Raw genomic sequence first — 16,055 nt, 5'->3', positions numbered from 1 at the left:
CCACCATGGTCCCAAGATGTTAAGACAAAGAAACAAAGAAACACATGATATTTAACATTAAAACTAAACAATCATGAAATGCAAAGACATCACAACAATTTAAGAAATAAAAAGTTAACTCCTTCATCAAAGTACAAGGACAATTTGATAGCTGAAGTAACAATGTCATTGCAGATTTCATTATAAATCTGTGACCCTGTTCCATAAATGAGTCCTATTACCTGACTTCTATAAGCCCCTCTCATTTTTAACAGCTGGATGTGTAGCAAAAGACTGCTCCACAACATGCCACCAGTGCAAAGAAAAAAGGAACTTCTGGCTTCATTATCTACTTGAGACACTTAACATGAACACACAATGGCCCGGGTATTATAGTTATGCTGAGTATGAACCATTGTTATCTGAGTACACAAGCACTGTGGAGCATACCCACTGATAATATTGTACAGTCCTACCATTCTGAATTCATCACTACCAACATGAGCTGGAGGAGATGCATTTAATAAATACTGAATAATATTATCTTGCATCACCTGCAGTTTGTTCCTAAATTTGGCTGTCAAACCACACTACCAAGCCTCGTTCTGCTAAACAGGAACTTGAGTTTGCTGGCACACTTAGATAATATCTTAGCAGCAACAGACTTACAGGAGGGTGTCTGGTCCAATATTATACCTGAAAATATATGAAACAATTGTCAGAGATACAATTTCTGTTCCATTACAAGAGACTTTGAACCAGTGATGAAACCAGTGAAGAAGAAGTAAAAGTACCAATACAGCAATGTAAAAATATTACAAGTAAAAGTCATGCATAGAAAATCTTACTTAAATAAAAATATTGGTAGCTTGATGTAGTTAAAGTATTGCAGTAAAAGTAGTGGTTTGGTCCCTCTGACTGATATATTATTATATATGACATCATTAGATTATTAATACTGAAGCATCAGTGTTAGAGCAGCATGTTACTGTTGTAGCTGCTGGAGGTGGAGCTAGTTTCAACTACTTTATATACAGTTAGCTAGTTTAGTCTAGTGGTTCCCAACCTAGGGGTCAGGCCCCTCCAAAGGGTCAGCAGATAAATCTGAGGGGTCGTGAGATGATTAATGGGAGAGGAAAGAAGAAAAAACAAAGTTCTGATACACAAATCTTTGATTTTTGATGAAATATTGGATCATTTGAACATTTATTGAAATGAAACCATGTGAGAAGTTTAGAGGGAAAAACCACTATTTGATGGAGCTGTTAACAACTCATAGACATCTGAAGTATGACCCCTACTACACACTGCTTATTGTAAGACGTCAAAACCCAAAAAAGGTTGAAAACCACTGATTTAAAGAACTTGTACTTTACTTGAACATTTCCATTTGATGCTACTTCATACTTCCACTCCACTACATTTCATTTCTTAGAAAGAAGCAGTCTCTAGCTGGAGCTCCTTGTCATGAGTTGTTTGCAGTTCCATTAAAGAGACTTTTCACTCCTAAACTTATCATGTGGTTTTATTTAAATAAAACCACATGATAAGTTTATATATATATATATACTGTCATACTCATGAGAAACTATCAGCCACCAATAACCCTGATATGTCATCGCCACAATACATTTTTCCCACAAATTCAAAAGAGAAGTTGAGAAACTATTTCATCAGAGTTGCTGCATTAATTTCCACTGTGGCACCAAGAGTGATGAGGAGTTTTCCTGGAGTATTCTGTAATTTCCTGGAGTAATTTGCAGGTGTGTAATTTAAATTAGTTTTTAGAGCATTTTACAGAGAGGATGTGGGATATGTCATCGCCACAATACATTTTTCCCACAAATTCAAAAGAGACGTTGAGAAATTATTTCATCAGAATTTCCACTGTAGCACTAAGAGTGATGAGGAATGAGGAACATCTCATTTAATGCTAAATCATCCGTGAAGGCTTTCTTTGCCTTTTGCACAACATCAGTGTATGAAGAACTCCCCAAAATATACCAGTGTCTGTGTTTTACAATGCAATATGTTACATGAATATAGAAACATTACAGATATAAAATCAGGCCATGTGGTGTAATTTTAATGTTTTAGGGACTGTTGATTTATATTGGCTAATATACAGCTTGTTTTGTCAATTAAATCTGTGCATGAAATATACTATAATGTTGAAATGTGTTGCTACTTGCTTCAGGGAGGTAATAACTGTGACATTTCAGTGTAATTTTCTTGTCCTCAGCTGAAATTATTTACTAGTTAGTTAAAAGTCACCAAAACATTTTGCAAGCTATGTAAGCTTAAATGGTGCATAATTTGGAGTATTATTTTTTTACTTTTAAGTTTTTATTATTACAGGTTCTTAAATATTATGCTAATTTCCTGGAGTAATTTCTGGTATTTAACAATTAATTTGTATAACATCTTACAGAGTGGATGGTGCAATTTGGTACAAATCATAAGAAGAACAGAAAAAAGTGTTATGTTGATTTATTTGGGAAGTGCTAATTCATTATATGCAGATTCATATGTAGTTGTTAATTAGCAAAAATTCTTAATAAATTAGATTCTTAACAATTCTTTGACGGACAGAAAATACTTAGTTTTCAGTGTGTAGTTATTGTGTCAAACTACATATTAGCATGTTAGATACATTTCACGTATACTTCCAAATGACATAACCCTTACAAAGAAACATCCTAAGAATTAATACTTACTGCAGCTACTTTTAAGAAATTACTGAAAAAACCTATTATGTTAACATATTGTTTGACATACAAACCAACACACTCCTAAAAATAGCTGCTGTGTGACTGTTGTTCACTTCCCAGAGATCCCAACAGTGTTGCCAGTGTGATATCAGTCATATTGGCACTTGGAAAAACAGTATGCCACTTCACATTCAAGTAAGCCAACCACTGCTGGGTGATGATTTTTCCCGGGCATGTCGCCACCGACACCCAGTTTGTAATACTGCAAATGCAAGAGCTTTCATCAGTGGGCCATAGGCTAATCAATTGTGTTACCTCATTAGGTGATAGATACTGACTTAGCAAACATTTATTTTAATGTAAAACTTTGAGATTATTACTTTTAATGTTGTAATTTAACATGCACCACAACAGGTGTCACATCTATGTATTGAGTTGTTGCAACATTTCTCTGTCATATATTTGTATGCATATTTTAAACTTAGCTATAATTATGAACAATTATGAAGTGAGTTTGAAATTGCACCAAGAACATGGCAATACAACATAAATTAAAACCACATCTAACTTTAATCTTTAGGAAATTGTCTACAGTAATGTAGCACAAATTCCTGTGTCCTCAGCAAATACAATCTCTTGACAAATACCAAAAGACAATGGTTACAAGCCTACACTGTAAAAAACAGCAAATTTAAATTGCAGTTTGAATTGAACATTTTGTTAACTGATTTAATTGATGATAAAGGTTTGTTCTAATCCTGAGTTTACAGACATTACTGATGAGAACAAACATTTAAGATACACTAAATATATCCTTTTGTTTACATTTAGATTACAGATTGTGCTTTAAGTTTCTGAGTATATTTTACCTTGTAATAGTGTTTCTTTATGAGTGTTCGTGAGTTCCCTGTTTTGTGTGAGATGTCAAGATAAGTAACTGTACCTAAGAGCTGCTTGTCTTGAGCAACATTATTGAAGCTTGTCATCACCATCATCTCCAACATGAAGATTCTGACTGTGTCTGCACTTGTTTGTGCCTTGATGGCTCTGACCACTGCTGACGGTAAATATTATATAGTAATGGTGTTATGTAGGATGAACAGGAATTTTATTTGTCTATATATAACAAGAAGAGATTAATCAAGTCAATAACTTCTATGTCAAACTGTCCAGCTGTTCAAGAGGCAAAGGCTACAAAGGATCAAACAGGTCAGTGTGTATTCTTGTAGATTTCTCTTTAACTTTGTCCTTACCACGCCAAGATTTCGTGTTAATTTACCAGTTTTTACCTGAGAAAGGGAGAGGCTTGCGGGTAGCGCAAGTTAGTTCTGATATTATGATAATTAGCTGCTTTGCTTACATACATCTTTGTATTTTCAAAGTGTATGTTTTCACTTTTTAAAGTTGCAAGTAGGGATGCAACTACTGATTAATTTCTTGATTCTCAAAAGCTGCTAAAATGTCCATCACAATTTCCTAGAGGCCATGGTGATATTACCAAATGTCTTGTTCAACAAACCCAAAGATATTTAATTAACTATGATGTTAAGACAAGAATAAGCAGCAAATTCTCTCATTTAAGAAGGTGAATACATGTTTGGCAGTTTTTCTTGAAAAATGACTTTAACAATTAACTGATTATTAAAATAGATGCAGATCAATTTTCTTGTGACCAGCTAATTGATTGATAGACTAATCATTGCAACCCTAGTTACAAGAGAAACCATTTTTAGTTTGAGTACTAAACAGACTGGATATGTCTGTCAAACGTAACGTTATCTCAGAAAATGCTGGAGTGTAAACTTTCCCTAAATCAAATAAAGATCAGAACAAAGCCACTAACGTTAGCTTAAACTCTGATAGCATCCAGGACCAGTGGGAAACACTGCACAGTGGTTGTGCTAGTTGTGAACAGGGCATTTTTTAAAATGAAATCTCTAACTTCACAAACTAAGTTAGTTAATGATGTGCTCTTTGGCCTCAGAAGTAACGTTGTTGGTAGTAAGCTAGGTGGCCAGACATGCTAACGATAACAGCTTACGTAAGAGCAGATAAACATATAATTTGGTGCATTCCTTACTCCTTTGCTTTTGTATTTTTGGCTTTGGAAAGGGTAAAAATAAAGCATGCCACACTCTTTAAATACCAAGTATCAAGAAAGCAAATAAGAGTATTTTTCAAAATGTCAAACCATTTCTTTAAAATCACCTCTAAAACTGACCAGTAAAGAGAGACCAGAAAAGGGGTGATGGGGTCTTGTTCATGTTGATGATTTAAGATTCCCCAGTATTCTCTTATTTGTTCTCAGATCAGAGACAGCTGGTCAAAAGGCCAATATATTGTCCCAGTGGTTGGAGTCGGTTCAGAGGTCGCTGTTTTCGGTACATGCCAAGAGCCATGAATTGGGCTGACGCTGAGGTAATCAGGATAATTTCACCTCAGTCTTCTTGTTTATTTTGCTTGCATATAAGATAAATGGTTAATTGACATATCGATGGCCGAAGAGCAAAACCTTCTATCTGAAAAATGCACTTTTTTGAGAGAACTAAAAAAAACTTTTGTTTTCTTCCAGAATGCTATTTGTCAAGGTTGCTCAGTACATAATATATTATGTGTTAACAATACCGACTAGGTATTAGTACCTAGCAAAGTGCAGATAGGAGGTTTTTCCCCACTTTTCCTGGATCTTTTTGCAGACAGGAGCTTTTGCGCTTGGTGCAAGTTGGAAGAGGTTCTACATAACAATGCTCTAAATTAAGTTAATAATTCAAATTAAATTAAAAATAAAATTAAGTTTGTTTTCAGGTAAAAAGATGGGCCAGTGTAGTAAATGTAATACATTGTAGTATACTAGGGCCAGAGGTTTTGTGCCTCAACATGTTCCCAGCGAACCTGATTGGAGGTTTTCACCAGGTGACTTTTCTGTCACAACAAAGGGCGAGATTATCTTGCAGACAGACTGAATATGAGCAGCCTTCCTTATTCTCATCATCTAAAGTGAAATCCGCCAATCAGAAAATTCTGCAGATAGGAGGTTTTGCGCTTTGGCCATCGATATTCTGATTTGGTTTCCTTCAAATCCTCTATTTATTTGTTTCTCTCCATTTTATTTATTGTAGAAAAAGTGCCAATCCATGAATGCAAACCTTGCATCAGTACATAACATAGAGGAGTACCATGAGATTCAGCGGCTGATATTGACAGCCACTAATGGGTATAAAAAAGCATGGATTGGAGGCTCTGATGCACAAATGGTATAGGTATTCATTATAACACGTCGTTTCATTCATTTTTTAAAATCATGTCTCATATTCTACTCTGTTTTCTTGTCTAGGAGGGCGATTGGCAGTGGAGTGACGGTTCACGTTTCATAGATCTGAACTGGTGTTCTGGACAGCCTGACAACGACTTTTTTGGCCAGGACTGTTTACAGATGAACCATGGAGGTGAATCAAAGCACATTATTTCCAGTGAGAGTGTAAAGTTACAGCTACTTTGTCAGAAATACAATAGAAGGGCAACTTGTGTATCTATTAGCAGTGCAGGTAAACAAACTCAGGTTGTTTTAATAAAGAAGTCAGTCAACAATAATTGCAAATGCAATCTTATTTTATGCTAGTTTTTCTTTGCTAAAAACATTGAAAATGTTCAGTTTTTTGGACTCAAATAATTTTCGATAAACAATTTTGAAGCATTTAGTGCTATCCTCAGTAACAAACAAATTGTGTTTCCTGTGACTGCTTCACAGTTAAAGCCGCCCCAGGTCCCACCAGATGAATGGTTTTATTGTGAAGCTGGAGCAGTAGGAAATGTCTTTTTATTAGCAATAATTTGATCTCTTTACATCCACTGAGTCGCTGGCAACCCGCTTATGCCAGTTTTAAGCAGCTTAGCATCACAGTAATGAGTAAAAGCAATTGGCACAATTTGGCCACTTGGAGACGTTTGAAGAGGTTTGGGGACACCAGTGACACCACAAACTAAAAACTCCCTAGATCTGATAAGGTTAGACCTAGAGGTCTGGAATTTTATATATGAGTGCTTGACAAGATGTAGAAGATATGTGGTGATTTGCATAGTTCTAGCACAAAGCATGTCCTAGTTATTGTTATTCAAAATATGACTCAATATAGATGAGGACCAAAAACACTTTTTTGAGCCTTATTTGAACTGATGTAGTTTTGGTTGTGTCTTAGCCACATGCTAAACAACACATTTCCAGAAACTAGAAGATATTACCTTTCAAATAAAGCATAATACATGCATTATGGTTCTTCTGTTATAAGCTTTTCCATTTGGGTATGCCAAATAGGCGAAAATACAAAAAAAAAAAAAAAAAAAAGAAAAGGGTGCATGTTAAGAGGCTACTACAGCTCTGATACTACTGTAACAGATTGAACAGTAAACAATGAGGCTGATATCAATAAAAATGAAATTAAAACCAGTAATGTTGGATTAGATGCTGCATCGTGTCCTGTGAATCCCTCGAGCCTGTGAAGGCAATCTGAATCCTGGGTGGGATCCCGACACTGGCAATGAAAACTACTACATAGAAAGGCATTTACAGAATGTAAAAACATTAAGTGCTGAAAATGCAGACCATAGATTGAATCAAAAACTGGTTTGATTTAATAAAAATCTTAAGGATTATAACTTTAATTTATGAGTGGTATAAATGATAATGGGTTAAAGGAAAAAAACAGGGGAAAAAGCATAATGTTTTGGAATTTGCCGAAAGGATTAATTTTTTTGCAAAAGCTCTCTGAATAAAATATTCTTTGGTTTAATTAAATAAGAATTACATTGTAAATGGTTTCTGATAAATAAGTAAGAGAAAGATTGGTCTCTTATGAATGTTTTTCACAGTAACCATAATGTTGTTTTAACATTCAGTAGTTTTCTATCTGGTGATGTTGGTATACAGAACAAGAACAAACGCTCCTGTGTTTATGGTGTTTACAGAAAACAACTGCTGGGATGACACGAGGTGTAGCCATCATCTCCCGTTTGTCTGTGGCAAGGAAATCGATGGATTCCTGGGTTGAGGCATGAAGTAACTCAAAATCACTGATGGATGTGTGTTTATATTTGCAAAATCATCTTTGCTTTATCAGTCTCATATACATGTATAACCTGAAGTCGCTTTGACATCTTTATTTCTTTACTATCGCTGTAACGCTACTTAAGGAACGAAGTGACAAGTGACATAAACTGGAGCTGGTTTGTCTGTCAGGTCTTGTACCTAAAGAGCAGACTGAATGTGTTTTGGAAATAATGCTTTTAGCACCTTATTCTAGAGAGTGATCTTGTCTTTCTTGTCTTGTTTAAAAGTAAAAGGCTGAAGCATCAAAACAAACTGGTCTGTGAGTCTCTGTTAAATCTACACTGCTGTTTTTTTCAATAGAGGGAACCTTTCTTTACTTTTACTTATTTGAGTCATTTATGGACATTACATTTATGCTACATCATACAATCATCACGCTATTTACTTCACAGTTTGCAGCAGTGTCTTGAACAGCATTTTGTTTTCAGAGGAGGAACACAAATCAATTAAGGAACCTCCTATTTGTGCCTATTTACAACCGCATACTGTCTTCTTCTTGTTCTTCCTCTTCCCCCTACTGGTTACAACCCAATAAGCACCCAAAATAATGACTGTTCAAAACAGAGCCAGTGCATTAGTGGCAACCTTTTCTAACTATGGTTTTGCTATCAGGGTTTTCCCTCAAAAAACCAACACACCACCAATGCACAGCACTAGTGCTAGTCTACAGCAAACCATGTCTAAATTCTGACTTTAAACTTTAAATGGCCCTAATCCTCTTCCATAGTTATCTTGACAATCCACATTCATCATCCCTTCTCTGCAAAATGTACCAGAGGCTCCGTAAGACAAAATGTGTCGAGAGAGGAACACCACAGTAAGTGACAGTATGGTCATGATGTCCTTGTGTTTTCAACATTTCTTTTGACTTGTGTCTCTTTTTCTTTTTTATTGTTCTGGATCTGTTCCCAGTTTCACAGTGGAGCTCCATCAGACTATCAGTGTGGATCATATGGATATAACAGCCATGGTGATTATTTGTTAATCCATATTTACCAAGGGTAGGTTTAAATGAGAGTGAATTTCTTTTTAAGCAACGCCCTGCTGCACATTTACATCTTGCAGCTGCTCCGCTTAACATAAGGGCTAAAAGGTCAGTCCACCCAAATTACAAAGAAATCTCACTTACCTCAAATGGTATCTCGTAGGCTAGAAATAATCATGCGGTAGAATTAAAATATTGAGTGGAAATCCTTGCACACGGATTTCCACTCAATATTTTATTTGTGATTACAGAAAAAGTTAAGGGGCAACAAAGTTTATCATATTCAAGTGCGGCCACAACATCTGTCGCTACATCCGTATAAATGAAATGCAAATATGTGTTTATGCCTCTTTCTGCCTTGTTTAACAGATGTTTTGTGGCTGTACTGGAATTGCATCATTGTATCATCATTGCTGTTATTAACCTGGATATTGTTTATTTTGTCTGTCAATGTCCTGATTGTAAAATAATATGAACAGTGAAAGAGGTTTTCCTCACTGTAATCATTCCTCCTGTTCATACTGGATCCCCTTCAAATGTGATTTCAATGTAAGTGATGGAGGCCAAAACACAGTGTTTCCACACAGTCATTTTGTGCAAAAATGCATTTAAAAGTTGATGTTAAGCTTATATGAGGCTTCAGCAGTCTGAGTTAGTCATATCAAGTGGATATCTGCCGCATTTACAGTCTTTTTAGCATCAAATTCCCTCTTTGTCTTTCCTTGTTGAGCTGCGGTGGAAGTATAGTAACAAAAAGAGGAACTTTGGCACTAAAAAGACTGTAACGTTGAAAGATATCTACTTGATTTGACTCATTTGGACGCTGAAGCTTCATATTAGCTTCAGATAAACTTTTAAATACATTTTTGCAAAGAAGGAGGACTGTGGATTTTGTCCCCCATCACTTACATAGTAAGTGCATTAGTGCATTCTAATAGTCAGTATGAACAGGAGGAATAATTATGGAAAGAAAAAACTACTTAAGTGTTAATTATCACATCCTAACTATTGCTTTATGAAAGAATTGAAGAAATGTCAACCCCTCCATTAAGTTCCTCCCAAATACCAGATTGCTCAGTGGGTCATACGTAGCTTGGAACAGATACCCTTTAGTAAGAAAATACCTGTAATACAGTATAAATTCTTTGTAAATTACCAGGTTTAATTATACTGTATATGCTAATGAATATGATCTAATATGATTAGAAAAATCATAAAATGTTGCACTTTATCATTTGATATGATCTATGTTTCAGCTTCTCCATTCAACAACCCATCCGTCCATCTATTTTCTGAATAGTTTATCCAGGTGACACGCTGTCGTGCCAATAAATATTCTGCAACAGGAACACTGTATGTCTCTTAAAACACTAATTAGCTGTTTAAGTAAACAACAGTGTAGGAAGTGGTGCCAAAGTTTATGCACAGAATCTGATAAGCCTTTATAGAGGGCTTTCCATGTGGCTGCATTTTATGATCCATACACCGGGGTGGAGTAGGCTGTGGTATTTATTTAAAACAAAGATAGATAGATACATTTTTGTATATAAGAGCTCGTCTTTCTCCTGTTCAGCACCTCTACACAGGACGACTGAAGCTTCAAGCTGACACTGAGTGAGAAGACAGAAGACAAGATCATCCTGCAGCAGGTTTTTCTCTTTTCTTCTCTCTCTATTCTCTCTTATTGTCATCTCTGCTCTCTTTGGAAGCATTACTAACATGTCTGTCTTGCTTCATTGAAGATAATCATCATCTTTACCATCTGCACTATCTACACCATGAAGATGCTGGCTGTGTCTCTACTGGTTTGTGTCATGATGGCACTGACCACAGCTGTTGGTGAGTATTCACACGGGGAAAGACCAGAAATGGCAAGTCCCCCTGCACCTAAAAATGTGTTTTTCTTATTGTTACTTTATTTGGATGTTTGAGTTTCACTATACAGAATGGGACAACATTTCTCTGTGCTCACTGAATTATCTAAAAGCATGACTTGTAACTTCACAACTAGTTTGGAGTCAATCATGGTCCAATATGCAAATGAAAATGGGAAAATTGTGTCCAGCAGTTTAACTTTTGTAATGTAATGAAAAAATATTTGCATTTTTATACATTCTGGATTTTCCAATAAGAGAGAAGGAAAAGATGTAAATTTAAGAATTTCAAGCAGAGTAAATGAACTTCTTTTGTAGAAAAAAAAACAATCAGGACGCAGATTATTAATCAAAGCAGAATATTTTTTTATCTTAAAACATTAGTAGAACTAATCTTTAACAATCAATATTTCCTGAAAAAGACATTCTGTCTGTTCTTGTTTCAAACCTGCAGCTCTTCCAGAAGCAGACCCTGGTGAGTTGTATTGTAGTCTCTTTCACCTCATTGCTTTTCATAGCTGCAACTTTACTGTTTTGGTTCACTTTCACTGCTCTTGTCAACTGCATTTCCAGCTGCAGCAGGCAGCTGTTTTCAGTTCTGATACACTAACAGACCGGCACCAAACAGACAGATAAGATGATTTAGCACAATATTTAGCAGCTGAAGAGCCAGATATCAACTTTATGAGGTGACATACATAACATTTCCATGTCTTTATTTACATTTTGGGGATCTACTGGAATATCTTTACATGATTTACAGTTCAAAAACTCCTTATTTATCTTATAGTGGCCCTTTATGCAGTCAGTTCAGCCTCTGTCTGAAACAGGCTATTTTAGCCCCTGTCTCTTTAAGGGCCCCCTCCTGCTTCCCGGAAGCTGCCCCTCTGCAGACTTCCAGTGGCTAGAGAGGCTACATAAACAAACAGAAGTAGTAGGATTTCACTTTTCTCATTCTAAGCCTAACTTCTCATATACATTTGTACACATCATCAATTATAAATCCAGTCCGAAATATGTGAGTGAAGGCTACCAACAGAGGGCTATTTGTGGGCATACATGAACAATTTGACATCATCACGTGGAGGAAATAGAGGTAATTTTGCAAATGAGGCGTTCAGATCAGGATGAAGCCCTGGCTTTTGACTTCCAGGGAGCATTTTTACATATGTTCACCTAAATTTTTGGACCTTTGGCCATGTTTAACAGAGATATCTGACATCATAACAGTATATAAATATCAGAAAATCACAGAAAGCATAATATGTCCCCTTCAAATCAACAATATGAAATACCACACAAGGAGGAGGTTGGGGTGGTGGAGGGAGCTGCAGCAAACTCCGATGGAAAGAGCGAAAGAGCGTAATTGTCAGCATGAACTGTGATTGTGTCAAGTAAAAATATCCACGGTGTACGGACGAGTATGTGATTGTGAAACAACATTGAAAACATCTGAGGCTAATCGTCTGAAACAAGCACAACATCAGTGCTCTGCCTTAATTAACACTATTTTAAGTTCTTTTTTTCTAAATATGTTTTCAGAAAAGAGTGACAAAGTCAGGATATCAACAGTTTGTCCCAGTGGTTGGACTGGTTTCAGCGGTCGCTGTTTCCTCTATGTTCAAACACCCTTGTCTTGGGCTGATGCTGAGGTAATCAGGCTGATTTGGTTTCTGAGCAGAAAGTTTCTATACTATGTTAATTCTGCTGGTATAGACTTACACATTGTTAATTGGCATATTCTTCTAACTGGGAGTTTTTGTATTACTTGATATGTAATATGTCCTTTGTGTGGCTCCACATAACTGCACTCTCTCTGTTCTTCTCGCCTCTGTAGAGAAATTGTCTGTCCCGTGGTGGAAACCTTGCATCAGTGCAAAACATTGATGAGTATCATATCATTCAAAGTATGATACTGAGAATAACTCACACGTATCCACTTGCATGGCTCGGAGGCTCTGATGCAGAACAGGTATATTGATTGAACAAAATCTAAAAGTTACCTAATAAACCATTCTGTCCACTATATTGTATTATACTGTATTCTCATCTTCTAGGAGGGCACTTGGTTCTGGAGTGATGGTTCACCTTTCAGCTTTTCATACTGGGCTCCAGGGCAGCCTGACAATCGTGCGTCGGCAGACTGTTTGTTGATGAACTTTGGAGGTAAATTTAAATTTAGCTTGAGAAACATTTCCTTTTTTTCCCCTGAGGTCTGAGCAGGGTTTGGGCAAATAATTATTCAATGCAGACATCAAAACAAGTGACGTCTGCATTGGGTCAAGTTTGGTAAGTTTTTTTGTTTGGTTTCCTGCTGATGATGCCCGATAAATGAGAATAAGTTCTCAGAACTATTGAGTCTAGGTTGCTAAAAGAGTTTACATTGGCTTTATGACAAATTTGTTCGCTGAAATCACTAGCGCTTAATCTATTAGATCAAATAATATCTTGGCTTGACAAAGTAAGAGAAACTGGTGCTGTATTTTTAGATTTGTGCAAAAGCAGAAATAGTCAATCATGAAGAACAAGAGAGATCACAGCCTCTTTGCATTGGCTCTCCCTGTGTCCTTTTACAGATTATAAGAGATTTGACGACCAGCCTTGCCATTACACAAAGCCGTTTGTCTGTGCCAGAAACGAATGAGATCTCTTTGGATGCAAAGAAATGCAATACCTGTCACAACCAGAGGAAGTGGGTGGATGTGTGATGGTGTGTTTGCATACTTAACTATCTTTATGTCTTCATCACATGTAGGCTCCTGCATGTAGTAATCCATACTTCTTTCCTATTGCTGTAACACTACTCAAGGAACAAGTTTGTGCTTTTAGTACAAACTGATTCCAGAGAGTGAACTGGTGTTTCTTGTACTCTGCTCAATTAAAAGGCTTAAGCATTGAAGCACGTCAGTCTGTGTGTTTTATGAATCCCGTTACACAAGCACAAACATTTATACACTCATTAAACTACACCACAGAAGAAGTTTATTGACCTGTAAATCTCTATGTATGATTTGTCTAAGATAGCATGAAACAATACTTACAGTAATAATACTGTAAGTATATTATAGTATATGCTGGTTGAAATACTTACGTTAAAAAGTCAGGCTTGATGCGCCATCTAAAGGATAAAACAGGAAGAAGCAGTTAATTTTGAAATGCATGAGTGTGTATAAGTATTATTGTACTGAGAAACATCATCAGAGAACAACAAAGCTTAGTATAAAAACAAATTGGTGAAGGTTTGGCCAAATACTTGCAAGACCATGATCTGCTCTCATTTTCAAATATCACACTGACTGAGATCAAATTGAGAGCAGAAGACTTTTTTTCTGAGAGTTATATCCTTTAGTCTTAATAATAGTTATTATTAATTATTAGTTTTGAATGGGTTTTGTACTTTTCATTTGCCAGAACTGCGGCTGTAAACTGTGGTTGTAGACCTCTGTTTCAAAGCTGATTCATCCTGCCTCCTGGCTGCAATGTAGCCAGTAATGTTAGCAACCCTTCATGGACATGGTGGACATTAACAAGAGATTTATTTCCCCTCTGGGGCAGTAAACACAACATAGGTCAGTAGATAAATGCTTCACTAGAAGCTTCTGGGTTTACGAACAGTAATGTTAACACACACCAGGGCTAAAACTGTGTACTGGCACAACACATAAATGTGTTTCAGAAATGTGCCTCTGTGATCTGTAAAGATCCCCTCCACACATTATAAGTCATATAAAAATACTCTGTGTTGAATAATAAGTCTACTTGCAAACACTGTACATACGTCAGTCTGGACAGTGAAGGTGAAGTAACACATTGAGTGGAGTGAGACTTTAAAACTTAGCTTGCAGAATTTGAAGGTGTATTTACATTTTAAGTATAACATTAAATATAACACCAAGGGATGTAGGAGAGGTTTTGTCAGCAATGAAAGAGAGACAGAAGAAGAAGGTAGCTGTACAGTAATTTGTCTGCAAGGTGGCGCTGAGGCCAATGTCAGCAGAGACAGACCCTGACATTGTCTCTCCAAGTGCTTGATTGCCTTTATAAACCTCATACTTTGAAGAATGAACAAACCAGACCTCTATCTGTGCATTTATTTAACATTAAAATGTTAATTTCTACATTTTTACAATATTTCTTCTCAAAATGGGCAATACCTCATTCAGAGTTTTCAGAGGTGTAGCAAAAGACTGCTCCACAACATGCCACCAGTGTAAAGAAAAAAGGAACTTCTGGCTTCATTATCTACTTGAGACACTTAACATGAACACACAATGGCCCGGGTATTATAGTTATGCTGAGTATGAACCATTGTTATCTGAGTACACAAGCACTGTGGAGCATACCCACTGATAATATTGTACAGTCCTACCATTCTGAATTCATCACTACCAACATGAGCTGGAGGAGATGCATTTAATAAATACTGAATAATATTATCTTGCGTCACCTGCAGTTTGTTCCTAAATTTGGCTGTCAAACCACACTACCAAGCCTCGTTCTGCTAAACAGGAACTTGAGTTTGCTGGCACACTTAGATAATATTTTAGCAGCAACAGACTTACAGGAGGGTGTCTGGTCCAATATTATTCCTGAATATATATGAGACACTTGTCTGAGATACAATTTCTTTTCCATTACAAGAGACTTTGAACCAGTGATGAAACCAGTGAAGGAGAAGTAAAAGTACCAATACAGCAATGTAAAAATATTACAAGTAAAAGTCATGCATAGAAAATCTTACTTAAGTAAAAGTATCAGCAGCAAAATGTAGTTAAAGTATTGCAGTAAAAGTAGTGGTTTGGTCCCTCTGACTGATATATTATTATATATGACATCATTAGATTATTAATAGTGAAGCATCAGTGTTAGAGCAGCATGTTACTGTTGTAGCTGCTGGAGGTGGAGCTAGTTTCAACTACTTTATATACAGTTAGCTAGTTTAGTCCAGTGGTTCCCAACCTAGGGGTCAGGCCCCTCCAAAGGGTCAGCAGATAAATCTGAGGGGTCGTGAGATGATTAATGGGAGAGGAAAGAAGAAAAAATCAAAGTTCTGATATACAAATCTGTTTTCAGTTTTTGGACTTTTTCTCTAATCTTTGATTTTTGCTGAAATATTGTATTTGAATATTTATTGAAATGAAACAATGTGAGAAGTTTAGAGGGAAAAACCACTATTTGGTGGAGCTGTTAACAACTCATAGACATGTGAAATGTGACCCCGACTACACACTGCTTTTTGTAAGACGTCAGAAGCCAAAAAGGTTGGAAACCACTGATTTAAAGTACTTGTACTTGAATATTTCCCTTTGAGACTTTTCACCCCTAAACTTCTCATGTGGTTTTATTTAAATATCTATCTGAGGCCCAAAGAGATCTGCAATATTTCACAAAAAAATCAAAGA

The 16,055-nt window shown here is 36.3% G+C and overlaps 2 protein-coding genes across 4 annotated transcripts; both read left to right on the top strand.

Annotated features, from left to right (window-relative positions):
• Positions 1 to 1,249: 1,249 nt before the first annotated feature.
• LOC121889167 (type-2 ice-structuring protein-like) lies at positions 1,250 to 10,428 on the top strand. Of its 3 annotated transcripts, XM_042400911.1 has the most exons (7): positions 1,259 to 3,753; positions 3,864 to 3,899; positions 4,999 to 5,108; positions 5,810 to 5,944; positions 6,025 to 6,136; positions 7,653 to 8,764; positions 10,353 to 10,428. In XM_042400911.1, the coding sequence occupies exons 1-6, from the start codon at positions 3,693 to 3,695 to the stop codon at positions 7,733 to 7,735; spliced, it is 537 nt and encodes a 178-aa protein (XP_042256845.1). In that variant the 5' UTR covers positions 1,259 to 3,692; the 3' UTR covers positions 7,736 to 8,764; positions 10,353 to 10,428. The 3 variants fall into 3 exon arrangements, with proteins under 3 accessions (XP_042256846.1, XP_042256844.1, XP_042256845.1); XM_042400910.1 differs by lacking the exons at positions 7,653 to 8,764; positions 10,353 to 10,428 and having other exon boundaries at positions 1,252 to 3,753; positions 6,025 to 6,530; XM_042400912.1 differs by lacking the exons at positions 5,810 to 5,944; positions 7,653 to 8,764; positions 10,353 to 10,428 and having other exon boundaries at positions 1,250 to 3,753; positions 6,025 to 6,530.
• On the top strand, positions 9,640 to 13,645 carry LOC121889170 (ladderlectin-like). The gene is made up of 7 exons (XM_042400917.1): positions 9,640 to 10,428; positions 10,522 to 10,618; positions 11,108 to 11,128; positions 12,196 to 12,305; positions 12,491 to 12,625; positions 12,711 to 12,819; positions 13,230 to 13,645. The coding sequence occupies exons 2-7, from the start codon at positions 10,558 to 10,560 to the stop codon at positions 13,295 to 13,297; spliced, it is 504 nt and encodes a 167-aa protein (XP_042256851.1). The 5' UTR covers positions 9,640 to 10,428; positions 10,522 to 10,557; the 3' UTR covers positions 13,298 to 13,645.
• Positions 13,646 to 16,055: the final 2,410 nt, after the last annotated feature.

The sequence above is a fragment of the Thunnus maccoyii genome, chromosome 22 (genome assembly GCF_910596095.1).
Source record: "Thunnus maccoyii chromosome 22, fThuMac1.1, whole genome shotgun sequence".
Classification (NCBI taxonomy): domain Eukaryota; kingdom Metazoa; phylum Chordata; class Actinopteri; order Scombriformes; family Scombridae; genus Thunnus; species Thunnus maccoyii.
This window is presented reverse-complemented; position numbering and strand designations above follow the sequence as displayed.

Coding starts and splice junctions, on each gene's coding strand:
- LOC121889167 (XM_042400910.1), top strand. CDS start 3,693: ATGAAGATTCTGACTGTGTCTGCACTTGTTTGTGCCTTGATGGCTCTG. Junction 5,109..5,809: donor TGAATTGGGCTGACGCTGAG/GTAATCAGGATA, acceptor TATTTATTGTAG/AAAAAGTGCCAATCCATGAA. Junction 5,945..6,024: donor GAGGCTCTGATGCACAAATG/GTATAGGTATTC, acceptor TTTCTTGTCTAG/GAGGGCGATTGGCAGTGGAG.
- LOC121889170 (XM_042400917.1), top strand. CDS start 10,558: ATGAAGATGCTGGCTGTGTCTCTACTGGTTTGTGTCATGATGGCACTG. Junction 10,619..11,107: donor GGCACTGACCACAGCTGTTG/GTGAGTATTCAC, acceptor TCAAACCTGCAG/CTCTTCCAGAAGCAGACCCT. Junction 12,820..13,229: donor TTTGTTGATGAACTTTGGAG/GTAAATTTAAAT, acceptor GTCCTTTTACAG/ATTATAAGAGATTTGACGAC.